This window comes from Petromyzon marinus, chromosome 12 (genome assembly GCF_048934315.1).
Source record: "Petromyzon marinus isolate PM22_M1 ecotype Great Lakes invasive population chromosome 12, UKy_Petmar_22M1.pri1.0, whole genome shotgun sequence".
NCBI classification, from domain to species: Eukaryota; Metazoa; Chordata; class Hyperoartia; order Petromyzontiformes; family Petromyzontidae; genus Petromyzon; species Petromyzon marinus.
Genome location: NC_133678.1, coordinates 15,177,641 through 15,192,297, shown reverse-complemented (window position 1 = coordinate 15,192,297; position 14,657 = coordinate 15,177,641). Strand labels below are relative to the sequence as shown.

Genomic DNA, 14,657 nt, shown 5'->3' with positions numbered 1-14,657 from the left:
ACACACACATGCAGCTATGTGTCTGTAGAACCCGCCGCGAGGACACACAGACAGCTATGTATCTCTAGAACCAGCTGTGAGGACATGCACACAGCTATGTGTCGCTTGAACCAGCCATGAGGACACACACACAGAGCTATGTGTCTGTAGAACCAGCCGTGAGGACCCACACACAGCTATGTGTTTCTAGAACCAGCCGTGAGGAAACACACACAGCTATGTTTCTGTAGCACCAGCCGCGAGGACACACACACACACAGCTATGTGTATCTATAACCAGCCGTGAGGTCACACACACAGCTGTGTTGCTAGAACCAGCCGTGAGGACACACACACACAGCTATGTGTATCTATAACCAGCCGTGAGGTCACACACACAGCTGTGTTGCTAGAACCAGCCGTGAGGACACACACAGCTACGTTTCACTATAACCAGCCGTGAGTACACACACACAGCGATGTGTCTATAGAACCAGCCGTGAGGTCACACACACACACCTATGTGTCTCTAGAACCAGCCATAAGGACATACATGCAGCTATGTGTCTGTAGAACCAGCCATGAGGACGCACACACAGCTATGTGTCTCTAGAACCAGCCGTGAGGACACACACACAGCTATGTGTCTCTAGAACCAGGAATGAGGACGCACACATAGCTATGTGTCAGTAGAACCAGCCGGGAGGACACACACACACAGCTATGTGTCTTTAGAACCAGCCGTGAGGTCACACACAGCTATGTGTCTGTTGACCCAGCCGTGAGAACACATACACAGCTATGTGTCTGTAGAATCAGCAGTGAGGTCACACACAGCTATGTGTCTCTAGAACCAGCCGTGAGATCACGCACACAGCTATGTGTAGCTAGAACCAGCCATAAGATCACACACACGGCTATGTCTCTAGAACCAGCCGTGAAGACACACACACAGCTATATGTCTGTAGAACCAGCCGTAAGTTCACACACATCTATGTGTGTCTTGAATCAGCCATTAGGACACACACACAGCTATATGTCTGTAGAACCAACCGTGAGGACATACACACGGCTATGTGTCTCTAGAACCCGCCGAGAGGACACACACGCAACAATGTGTCGTAGGAACCAGCCGTGCGGACACACACACAGCAATGTGTCGTTATAACCAGCCGTGCGGACACACACACAGAGCTATGTGCCTGTAGAACCAGCTGTGAGGACGCACACACAGCTATGCTTTTCTAGAACCAGCCGTGAGGAAACACACACAGCTATGTGTCTGTAGAACCAGCCGCGAGGACACACTCACACAGCTATGTGTATCTAAAACTAGCCGTGAGGTCACACACACAGCTACGTGTCTCTAGAACCAGACGTGAGGTTACTCACACCGCTATGTGTCTCTAGAACCAGCCAAAAGGTCACACACACAGCTATGTGTCTCTAGAATCAGCAGTGAGGTCACAGACACAGCTATGTGCCTCGAGAACCAGCCGTGAGGTCACACACACAGCTATGTGTCTGTAGAATCAGCCGTGAGGACACACACACAGCTACATGTGTCTAGAAACAGCCATGAGGACACAGACACAACTATGTGTCTCTAGAACCAGCCGTGAGGACACACGCAGCTATGTGTCTCTAGGACCAGCCATGATGACACACACACAGCTATGTGTGTCTAGAAACAGCTATGAGGACATTCACACAGTTATGTGTCTGTAGAATCAGCCGTGAGGTCACACACACAGCTATGTGTCTGTAGAACCAGCCGTGAGGTCACACACACAGCTATGTGTCTCTAGAACCACCCGCGAGGACACACAGACAGCTATGTGTCTCTAGAACCAGCCGTGAGAACACACACAAAGCTGAGTCGCTAGAACCAGCCATGAGGACACACACACAGCTATGTGTCTCTAGAACCCGCCGTGAGGTCACACATAGCTATGTGTCTCTAGAACCAGCCGTGAGGTCACACACACAGCTCTGTGTCGCTAGAACCAGCCATAAGGTCACACACACAGCTGTGTCTCTAGAACCAGCCGTGAGGTCACACACACAGCTATGTGTGTCTAGAATCAGCAGTGAGGTCACACACAGCTATGTGTCTCTAGAACCAGCCGTGAGGTCACACACACAGCCATGTGTCGCTAGATCCAGCCATAAGGTCACACACACAGCTATGTGTCTCTAGAACAAGCCGTGAGGACATACACACCTATGTGTCTGCAGAACCAGCCATGAGGACGCAGACAGCTACATATGTCTAGAACCAGCCGTGAGGACACACACACAGCTATGTGTGTCTAGAACCAGCCATGAGGACACACACGCAGATATGTGTCTCTAGAACCAGCCGTGAGGACACACACAGCTATGTGTCTCTAGAACTAGCTGTGACGTCACACACAGCTATGTGTGTCTAGAACCAACCGTGAGGACCCACACACGCAGCTATGTGTCTGTAGAACCAGCCATGATGACACACACACAGCTATGTGTCTCTAGAACCAGCCGTGAGGTAACACACAGCTATGTGTGTCTAGAACCAGCAATGAGGACACACACACCAGTATGTGTCGCTAGAACCAGCCCTGAGGACACACAGCTATGTGTCTCTAGAACCAGCCGTGAGGTCACACACACAACTATGTGTCTGTAGAACCAGCCTTGAGAACACACACACACAGCTATGTGTGTCTAGAACCAGCCATGAGGACACACACACAGCTGTGTGTCTCTAGGACCAGCCGTGAGGACACACACAGAGCTACGTGTCTTTAGAACCAGCCGTGAGGACACACACACAGCTATGTGTCTGTAGAACCAGCCATGAGGACACACACACAGCTATGTCTGTAGAACCAGCCATGACACACACACAGCTATCTGTGTCTAGAACCAGCCATGAGGACACACACACAGCGATGTGTCGCTAGAACCAGCCGTGAGGACACACACACAGCTATGTGTCTGTAGACCCAGCCATGAGGACACACACACAGCTATGTGAACACGGACGGGGCGGGTTCCTCACCGATGATGCAGAAGGGCTTGCGGGCGAAGCGGAGGCGCCCCTGCCAGCCACGGTAGCGGCAGCAGCACCCGGCCGCCCAGATCCTCACGAAATACTCGAGGCCGAACAGAACCATCATGATGCCCTCCTGCGGAGACACGAAGACAAACATCCCCCGTGTAGCCTACATAGGCTGTCGGGGCAAGGGCTCCTGGCGAGCGCCTATGAATGGCAGACGCTGCGCTCGATGTGGTGGAGCCAGCACATCGCCCGGTCGTCTTTGTCTCCCCGGCGCTGATGTTTATCCACCACACACCAGGGAAGGCCCAAGACCCGGTTCGAGTATATTGGTCACCGACCGTCGAGGTGGCTGGGAAGCGGACTCGGGTCGCCCAGCTTTGTAGCGCACAACACTAACCACTGAACTCGTGCTCCTGTTGTTTCCATATAAGCGGCACTGCGTCTGAGAACCCCGCCTCGCTATCCACCGTCACACCCTGGCGCGCTCTCAGCTTGGATCGCTTCTAACTCCAAAGCATTGTTGCCAAAAACAAGACGACTCCACTCTCGGCAACGAGGACTCCTCACTCGGCAACGAGGACTCCACTCTCGGCAACGAGGACTCCACTCTCGGCAACGAGGACTCCTCACTCGGCAACAGCAACTCCACACTCGGCAACGAGGACTCCACACTTGACAACAACTCCTCACTCGGCAACGGGGACTCCACACTTGACAACAACAACTCCACACTCGGCAACGGGGACTCCACACTTGACAACAACTCCACACTCGGCAACGGGGACTCCACACTTGACAACAACTCCTCACTCGGCAACGAGGACTCCACACTTGACAACAACTCCACACTCGGCAACGGGGACTCCACACTTGACAACAACAACTCCACACTCGGAAATGACGACTCCACACTCGGCAACAACAACTCCTCACTCGGCAACAACAACTCCACACTTGACAACAACAACTCCTCACTCGGCAACAACAACTCCTCACTCGGCAACAACAACTCCACACTTGACAACAACAACTCCTCACTCGGCAACAACAACTCCTCACTCGGAAACAACAACTCCACACTCGGCATCGAGGACTCCACACTCGGTGACTCGGGAATGTCATTGATCCATACTCGTTTTCCCTCTGCCTGTCCTTGCTCTCTGTCTCTTGCTCTCTCTTTAATAAATATCCCAGAAATTTACGTGCAGCGCCTTCAGATATGGTGACGTTAGCTACCACAAATGAAGTCATAATGAATTGTATTACGTGATGGGGACCACCTTAAATAAAGGCTCTTTACGTCTGAGGATGCAAGTACTGTTAGCGAGATGGTAGTGTGGCGAACACTAATGTGTACACACACACGATGCACTTTCTTACATTGCATAAGCACACAATATCCACACACATGCTTTGCTCATCTTTACACATTAGCACATGCGCTGTACAAAGCCAAACACCCCCCCCCCCCAGGTATAGAGATTAATAGACTGTTGGCGAGCACCTATTAAGGTTGGACAGGTTAAATAAACAAATACTAAATTATTATTTTTATTTTAGCAGGTAAGGGCACAAATTATAGCTCAACGAAGTGGCTTATGTGGAAATTTATACCAGCCAAATATTCTAAATGTTGATTCTAAATGTGGAGGGAAAAACCAGAGACATGCAAAATCCAAATATAAAGGTGTTAGGGTGGGAATTGAACCCACGACCTCCTGTATACCAGGCGAGGGAGTTAACATCTCGCCACCGTGGCACTCGGGCGCATGCAGGCTGAGGGTGGCCACAAATCCGACGAGATATAAAACTATGCGCAGTGGCTCCCAAATGCCTCGTGGTCACGGTGACTTCCAGACCACATCAGCAAAGCCAAAACCCGACACTGGGGAGCCATGCAGGCAAAATGTATCATTCAAGCTACATATTTGTTTATTCATTATCAGCATTTCCTAAAGGCCGACATACATTTCGAAGCTACTGGAGCGGATAAAGACAAATAGAGGTGTACATGAAGTGTCACACCTCTGCTCGACTCTACCTATCGTTCTAAACAACTTGTCCAAACTCTCGAGTGAGGATGGCCATTTCTCTCTTTCTCTGCACCTGCTCCAGGTGAGGTAGCAGGCCGGTGGAAATTAGGTGATTTTGGCCAAACAAAATCCACAACACTGAACTGTGCAAGAAGACTGGTTGTCCGAATATCACATAAGACATCAAGAGATGGCGACTCAGATGGCTCGGACATGTACTCAGAATGGACCAGGACCTTTTACAAAAAATTGCCCTAAGGTGGACACCACCGGGCAAGAGGAAACCTGGGAGTACCCGAGACCACCTGGTGCAAGACCGTGAAGGACGAGCCGGTGGCAGCGATCAACCTCGCTTTGGGCGAGGCTCAACATGTTGCCAAGGACAGGAAGAAGTGGAGGGAGCTCATCGTGGCCTTGTGTCCCATAGAGGATGAAGAGGATTCACTAACGGGGGGAGGGGCACACAGAGCCCACCTCAAACCTCTCGCTCGGCACCACGTTCTGTGCCCATGGCCGAAATCACAATAGTCATTAACTAGCCGGCATGTAGCCACATCTTAAACTTTTGTTACCTTGATTTAATTAAGTTATACTTCTGTAAGCCCTGCCCTTCCTCTGTAGGCCCCGGCCTTTCCTCTTTAGGCTGCACCTCTTTCCTCTGTGTGCTTCACCCCCATACTCCTTAAGCCCCACCCCTTCCTGTTCAGGCCCCCACCCCTTCCTGTTTAGGCCCCCACCCCTTCCTGTTAGGCCCCCACCCCTTCCTGTTTAGGCCCCCACTCCTTCCTGTTTAGGCCCCCACTCCTTCCTGTTTAGGCCCCACCCCTTCCTGTTCAGGCCCCCACTCCTTCCTGTTCAGGCCCCCACCCCTTCCTGTTTAGGCCCCCACCCCTTCCTGTTCAGGCCCCCACTCCTTCATGTTTAGGCCCCCACCCATTCCTGTTTAGGCCCCCACCCATTCCTGTTCAGGCCCCCACTCCTTCCTGTTTAGGCCCCCACCCATTCCTGTTTAGGCCCCCACCCATTCCTGTCTGTTCAGATCCCCACTCCTTCCTGTTTTGACTTTGCACCTTTCCATTTTACCCCCCCCCCCACCACTTTTTTAGGCCCCACCTATTTCTTGCAGGCTGCCGCTCCTTCCCCAAGGGGCCGTCCATAAATTACGTCACGCGATTTTGGACGATTTTTGACCCCCCCCCCCCTCGTCACACGGCGTCACAAAAAAATCAGACCCCCCCTCAAATATGACGTCACAAAGCTCAACCCCCCCCCCCAAGAAACATTTCCATTTTGAAAATAAAACATGCTTCAAATCGCTTTAAACTATTGTCATTGTAGTGCGTATTTAATGTGGCGATGCACTCTGATGTTGTAGGAGAAAACATTAAAAAGTATATTTAATTAAGTAGAACGTGTTGTCTATATTTATTTAAACTTGCGCATTTTGATGTGACGTCACATTTCTCACAAATATCTGACCCCCCCCCCCCCCCAGGTGCGTGACGTAATTTATGGTCGGCCCCAAAGGCACGGTGTTGGACTATTTTAGGTGATTGTGGGGGTTGTGGAGGCAAGGAAGGGGGGCAGCAGTGGTCGAGGTCGGTGGGGAAGGTAGGGGTAGGTGAGGGGTGGCTTCTCAACAACGTCAGCCACAATCCCTCTTAGAGCAGCGATTGAACAATAGATAATTACCAGTGGACGGCGATATCGATGAAGAAAAAGAATACGTACATTGGCCAATGCTATGCACGCACAGACACGCTATATAAAGACAAAGACCACCCATATAGCCTTAACAGACTGTTGCGGCAAGTGCTGTTAGCGAGCACAAATGAAGACCAGAACAGCACACGAGGGCGTAGGTGGCCAACACCACGCTCGGCCGCCTTTGTCTCCCTAGTGGCGATCATTTCACACACCGCACCAAATAGTCATTTGAGGCTGAATCGACCTAGGCGAGGCCCAGGACCAGTTCAGATAATCATCATTGGTGTTAGCCATGAGCGAGATTTGAACTCGGGTCACTGGGTTCCTAGCGCAGCACGCTAACCGCTACACGACCGCTTCCCACATTATATATATACACACACACACAATCATGCATTATGCAGACACGCAGCCACATGCTGTACACACATATGCTACACATCCAGTCACACATTACAAAAACACAGCAGGCTCTCGTGTTGGGTCAAAGGGGCTTTTTGAAGATCTCCTTCCGTTGGCGTCATCTGTCACGGGCCGAGGGGTCACAGGATCGCGTGAGCCGTCGGTGGCTCTGTAACTTCCATCTGAATATGGCTGCAGTCAACTTCAAAAAGCCGGATCTCTCTTTGTGCATGGGGGGAGGGGGGGGTGGTCGCGCAGACGAGGGGGAGGCCTAAGAGCGGATACTGGCGGGAGGCTGTGGGGGGGGGGGGTCAGAGTCTCGGAGGTGGCTGCGCGTCTCGGCAGCAAGCGGTGGAATCTGGCGGAGGGGAGAAGGCGCTGACGAGGAGGCGCGGGGCGGCATAATCGCCCTTGGCCACGATCACATCACTTGAGTCACTGGCGGCTGGGCAACTGTACGCATCACTCCCCTCTGGACCTTGACCTATTCGTGGGGTGGCCGCAGTCTTGGATTAGAACCCACCATGTCTGCAAATGCTGACTCAAAGAGACTGTCATAGCCATTATGACCCCTCTCCCCGAAATCATCTCGCAGAACTACGGCCATCTCTCGATTTGCCTGGGCTAGTGGAGGGGTGTGGCCCATGTGAATCGAAATCAATGGACAATGGTGAACATTGTAAAAGTTAGGCGACACGAAACGCGTCATCCACCGTTAAGCTCCGTAGACCGGGGTGGGAGGGTGGAGGGAGGGGTGACGGTGCAGACTGTGTCGTCACTATTTCGTGCTTCTCTCACGAGTCTCGAGTGGGAGCAGTGGGGAAAAGTGGCAGCGTCAACGAGTGGGGAACACCATACGCTGAAGCCGCTGAATGGATTGCGAACCTCAACGTCAAACTATGACTGCTTCTCCAGCCATACGGAGAAGACCAGAGCATGCTGAATCTGCTTTCGAGATGATCCACCCACAAATAATCAAGAGACATCTTCACGTCAATAATTCAGTTTCTGAGATTTGCAGCTAATAGCTAACGCGCTCTCTCTTTCTCCCTCCATCTCTCCTTTCTTTGTACGACTCTCTCTCGCTCTCTATTAGCTATCTCTACTTCCTGCATCTCTCTCTCTCTCTCGCCCTCTTGCTCTGTCACTATCGCTCTATCTCTCTCGTATGTTTCGTACATTTTTTAACTAAACAATATTTGCACGAATTTGATTTAATGTTTTCGTGACTGCAGGGATTCGTATTCTTGGTGCTTTCGGTAAAGTCACGTAGAAGGGAAACAATACAATAATAATTAAAAAAAAATATTGCTGTTTCATATTTTTATTATTTTATTGTTTCACTTCTACGTGACTTTACCGAAAGAACCAAGAATATAATATTTGCACAGTAACAATATGGATCCGTGATGCGTCTGTGAGCAATGGAATGGGTTTTCAAGGTGAAAGCCTCTCCCTGTTTCTCTCCGCATCTCTCTCTCTCGCGGTCACTCGCGCTCTCTCTCCCTCGCTGCAGCAGCTCAGCGTCTCTGTATCTCTCTCACGTTACCAGGATGAGCAGCACCTGGTTGGCCAGGATCTGAAAGTCGGGGATGGTGGAGAACACGGAGAGCACCAAGCAGGCGAACACCATCACGAACCTGCACAGGCACACAACGACAAAGACAAAGATCCCCCGTGTAGCCTTAACAGACGTTTTGGGGCGAGTGCTGTTTGCGAGCACCGACTTAAGACCGCAACTGTGGCACAACGAGGCGAGCTGGGCCACCTTTTTTTGTCCGAGTGGGGATGTCTCGACGTTGCACCGGCTACTCTGTTGAGGCTGAGTCAGCTTTTAAAGAGTAGGACTTTCAGGACAGGCTGCTATGTGACTAGCCCACTGACGCTGCGCATGGCTAGTGTGGATGCGGGTCACTGGGGCTCCACACACACACACGCCTTTGACTCCACACGCATACACACACACGCCTTTGACTCCACACGCATACACGCTTTTGACTCCACACACACACACGCCTTTACCTCCACATGCACAAACACACGCCTTTGACTCCACACGCACACACACACGCCTTTGACTCCACACGCACACACACGCCTTTGACTCCACACGCACACACACACGCATTTGACTCCACACGCACACACACACACGCATTTGACTCCACACGCACACACACACGCCTTTGACTCCACACGCACACACACACGCCTTTGACTCCACACGCACACATACACGCCTTTGACTCCACACGCACACACACACACGCATTTGACTCCACATACACACACACACGCCTTTGACTCCACACGCACACACACATGCCTTTGACTCCACACGCACACACACACGCATTTGACTCCACATGCACACACACATGCCTTTGACTTCACACGCACACGCTTTTACCTCCACATGTGAACACACGCTTTTGACTCCACACGCACACACACACACGTTTTGACTCCACACACTCACACAGGCTTTTATCTCCACATGTACACACACGCTTTTGACTCCACACGCATACACACGCGCACGCTTTGATTCCAAATTGAGTGACTGTCACCGAATGAGTTCAAATTGCAGTGGCCGTGGACACAGGCGGCTAATTTGTATTTTATGTCGTAGTTGGCCGACTCCACGGTTCCTCACACAGGACAGCATTTTTTCCAAGGTCGAAGGTCGAACAACCAATTCCGCGCACGTGTCACTGCTCAATTTTGCACAGATAAGCTCGCCGCAGAGAGACGCGCGCTTGTGAAACGCGGGGGAGGGGGGCGGGCGAGGTGCGGAACCGCGATTTTCATGGATTGTCAGGATTGGTGGTAAAAATAAAAATGAATGTCTCCCCAGTGGCGATGTTTACTACACACCGCACCAGGTACTCAATTTGAGACTGAGTCGACCGAGGGGAGGCCCAGACCGGTTCTGATAATCGTCACTGGTGTTGGTCGTGAGTAGGAATCAAATACACACACACACGACAACACAACCGCCGTGCACCACTACACACACGCACACTAAACTTTTTAAACTAAACTTTTAAAAACTAAATAAAATCGTATTGGTTATTTCGGTAAAGTCACGTAGAAGGGAAATAATACAATAATAAAAAATAAAACATCATAAAATAAAATTCTCACGACGTTTCGGCCACAACACAAGTAGCCCTCCTCAGGTGAAGAAACAGAACTGTCGGAAAGACAGCGCTCCAATGAACACTGCTAAGACAGTTCTGTTAATTCACCTGAGGAGGGCTACTTGTGTTGTGGCCGAAACGTCGTGAGAATTTTATTTTATTGTTTTATTTTTACTATTTTATTATTTCCCTTCTACGTGACTTTACCGAAAGAACCAAGAAGATGAATCCCTGCAGTCACGAAAGCTTTAAATCGAAAACTAAATAAAACTTTTTCTTTTACCAGGTAAGGTCCACTGAGTTGTATAACTTTTTTCAGAAGCGACCTCGCGACAAATGACAGCTCAACGAAGTGGCTTATCACGTGGAAATGTATAACATCCAAATACTCTAAACGTGTGATGGCGATTCTAAATGTGGAGGGAAAAGGTGGAGGACCCCCCGCGACCAAGGATAGAGAGAGAGACACGCAAACTCCAAATATACTGGCGTCATGGTCGGGATCGAACCCACGACCCCGTGTATACCGGGCGAGGGAGTTGACATCTCGCCACCCGCTATGACGAGGCAGTCGGCGTGCAAGAGCCAAGCGCGCGCGCGGGGGAGCCCGGATCGCGTGTTCAGCGGAGAGTGCCGAGAGGGCACCGTCCACACGGCGGCCACTGGCGACAAATCACAGGGCAGCTCTCAAGCGGGCCCCGTGAGCGAGCGAGTGAGCCAGCAACAGCCCCGGCACACTGCACACCGTTTCCTTTCCGTGCACTTTAATTATCTCTCGACGTTCGCCCCGCAAGCGGAACGCGACTATCCCACCGGGCCACTCTTCCTCCCAATTGCTCCGCTGCGTCGGTCACTGCGGTGGTAAGAACAATACGCGGGGGGAGCGGAGGCGCGGTGGTTTGCGAACTGCGCCGTGAAATCCCTGACCCGAGTTCGGAGCGAGCGGCTCTCGCGATCGGAAAGGTTATGAGTTGAAATTCTGGCTGTGGATTGGCTTGCCATGCATCCCCCCCCCCCCCCCCCCCCATCAGGGTCAATACAATGGGTTTGTGGGGAAGTCAACAGTGATGGACTCACCCCTGCCATAGGGGCCGTTTGAATAGAGGCAACTGTGAGACAGGATGGAACCGGCTACGTGAGAATACATGAGACGACAGGTTCCAGCTATGGGACCTGCGAGATGACGATTGGACTAAGCATCCAGCTGCTGCTAATCTATGCCGTGTGGTCAGAACGACACCCAGCCACCTTTTGACAGGTGGAACCAGTTACTCGTGTTCGGCTGAGTTGACTTAGGTGAGGCCCAAAAGAGGAGGGTGGCGCCGCCGGGTGTAACGATCAGCCCACCGACCGGACTTGCAATCCAGAGGTCTCCGATTCGGTTCCATCTCCTGGCGTGGCAGCTCAAATGATGTCGCTAAACTCCTCCTGCCTCTGTCCACCAAGCAGTCAACAATGGGTACACCGCAGTTAGCCTATCGGAAATTCGATCGGCAGGTGGGGTAGAGTGTGGGTCGGCTTACACCTGCCAACGCGTCCGGTCAACGCTTGAAGGGAAGACCAAATATCCTCGTAGAGATCGCAGCGGTGGAGCTCCTTCTGGCAGCAGTGGCGTGAACGAGAAATTGCAGGAGCTGCGCCTTTACCTTTTTACCGGGACAGCTTCGGTCACGACTCCGCGCGCGCGATGCGACGCCGGGCGCGGCCGCGAGCGGAACGCGGGAGGCCGTTGCCGCCGGAGGAGGAGCGAGAGGGACGTTTCGATCGCTGGTAAACGCCGGAGCGCAGCGCCGTGCTCTCTCGTTGCGACGAGCGTTTTGCCCGACGAGCCATGTGGCGCTGCGCCATCGTCGGTTCTAGGCCGTGGGACAACGCTTGGCAAGCCGTGGTATACCGTCCGCCTCCCTCTCTCCTCGAAATATTTCGCTGATTGCGCGCGCGCGCACGCACACGCTCGCGCAATTAGGCACCCATAAACACGCGCTGGCGGCATAACCACTCACGCGAGCTCGCCAAACAAAAGCACAGGTGCACGCGCGCACGCACGTGCTCCGAGTCGGCGCTAATCAAATGGTAAGCTGATGCGACGTCATTCAGTCGTTTGATGAAAGTTGGCCTCCTTTTCAAGAGAGGCGCGAGTTGCAGCAAGGCCGGCGAAATGAAACCAAAGGAAATGGCATAAAGACAGCGGGCAGGATAGTTCGAGATTTTGAGCGCGCGGGTTTTCGCGGCTGCGCTTTTTCCCTCTCGGCCGTGATGTCGGGTCGAGCCGCGCGATGTTTGGCATGATGTCCGACGTTTCGCTCCACATGCTTCGAGCGTCCGTTGCCATTCAGTTGCTGCAGAAGCTCCCAGCTCGAAAGATCGGATACTTTGTTCCGCAATATTTAATTCGCATTTGAAGCACAGCAAAGTACAAAACATAGGACGATAAAAAATACTAAACCCGTTTGCAATATTTAGAGGAATTCATGTCGCGATTTGCATCGTACCGTTGACATTGGAAATCGTATGGCATCGTAAAAAATCGTAAAGCGGAAAACGTCCCTATGATTGTCTGTATGTTGAACTTCTTTCGCACCGTACGTACCCAACCGTGCTCATCTGAGGTGCGGGAAAATCGGGCGGTGAGGGGGATGAGGTCATCACTTGTCAATCGCAGCGACTCCGGGATGAAAATAAAACCACGTTCGTTATTAGGGGGAAGCCTTTTTATGTTTTGTGCCCACGTGATTATCGTACAATCGGAAGCGGGCCGGTTCAATCGAAGTGAAAACCCACTGGTTGCGTATTCGATGGTCGCGGAATTCTCTCCAGAAAAATGTGTTTGCGCATCACGGCGAGACCGTGCGGCTCACAGCGCCCAAGAAACCCGGCCTCACCACGAGTGGCTGCAGCCCGGGGCCTCATGCCGTTGGTAGGGATATTTGAATAAACACAATAGACAGGAAGGATAAGTTCAAAGGGCTCGCATAATGCGCATGTGCGTAATGTACGTTGCCTCAGTAATCCCCCCCCCCCCCGCATCGTGCAAGAGCGCAGAATCGTGGTCAACACATCTACGCCTCTATATAAGGAACGAAACAGAAAGACTTCTCTACAAATCTGACTGTCGCCTGGTGAAGTTAGTTGTAATTACTGGCGAAACGTCGTGCTCAGGTTGTAAATGTTGTAGCTTGGCTCTCCAACACACCGGTGTGCTGTACTAGTGACGAATTGGCCACGTTCTGTTTACGTGACAACACCTTACTAGTTGGCTGTGTCGGGTGGTGGCGGGTTTTAACGACAAATGTATGTGGTTGTCCCACCTGATGACGGTTGCTTGTGTTGCGATCGAAACGTCGTGATCTATTATTTTTCTACCTACGTGACTTTACCGAAAAAAACAAAGAGTATGACAAATTGATATATTTACGCTATCTAACCCAAAAGCCTCTATCATGGATGCATTAGAGTGTTTGGCTGGTATACATTTCCACGTGATAAGCCGCTTCGTTAAGCTATAATTTGTGGCCAGGTCGCTTCTGAAAAAGAGCAACATAGCTCAGTGGGCCTTACCTAATAAAATACAAATGTATATGTATATATTTTTATAATTTATTAGAGGACAATGTGTACCTCATCAAACAATGCGTGCATCTTTTTCCACAAGCACGTGTGGTTAATGCAGACGTTGAGGAAGCCTCGCAATAGGTGCCTCTATTTGGTGTTTGAACATCGTAACACCTCCCGTGTTTTTGTTGTTGTCGGGAGAGGGTATAAAACCCCGTCCTTTTTTTCACCAGGCCGAGGTGACGTTCACGATCTCAGCAGGCGACTTCCACGCGGAGCGCTCTGCCGAACGGAACAACGCCTTCCTTCTTCCTGATATTTCTCATTCAGTGGTTGGCCCCGCTGATCGGACACAGAGAGAGAGAGCGGACGGGAAAGGGCTCCACAAACGCACGACGCCGCCACCGTCATGCTCCATGGACGGCGAGCAGCGACGGGAATCTTCGCTCATAGCCCTCTCCTGAAGGCAGGCGCTCCCCACCCCACCCTCTCCCCCCCCCATCCCCGCTCAAGCTGAATAAGTGCACGGTTTATGAAATTGTAATGCACTCCGACGACTTCCAAGAAGATGAAACCATTTCCATTACGGAAAGCCACGGGAAATCTAGCAAGATGCAGCGGCAGAGAGAGAAAATATGTTGCAATGTAAGAAAGTTAATTGGGTCATTTAGGGGACTCGCGTTATTGTAGTGTTCAGAGCTCTGAGGCACCATCATCATTGTCAAAAGGCATGATTCGCCTACTGCTGGATGATGAACTGCGATGCCGCAATCGGTCTCACCGGGAGACGGGTTGTG

General features: G+C 51.6%; 1 protein-coding gene across 2 annotated transcripts in view; it reads right to left on the bottom strand.

Moving 5' to 3' along the window:
* LOC116941495 (potassium voltage-gated channel subfamily KQT member 4-like) overlaps positions 1 to 14,657 on the bottom strand; it is a 234,567-nt gene that overhangs the window by 90,535 nt on the left and 129,375 nt on the right. The window contains exons 2-3 of one of the 2 annotated variants that reach the window (XM_076066672.1): positions 8,730 to 8,805; positions 3,024 to 3,150 (exon numbers count right to left, since the gene is read on the bottom strand). In XM_076066672.1, coding sequence (XP_075922787.1) covers positions 3,024 to 3,150; positions 8,730 to 8,805 — 203 coding nt within the window. Of the gene's footprint in view, positions 1 to 3,023; positions 3,151 to 8,714; positions 8,806 to 14,657 lie in introns of both variants that reach the window. The other variant, XM_076066671.1, reaches the window with a different exon arrangement.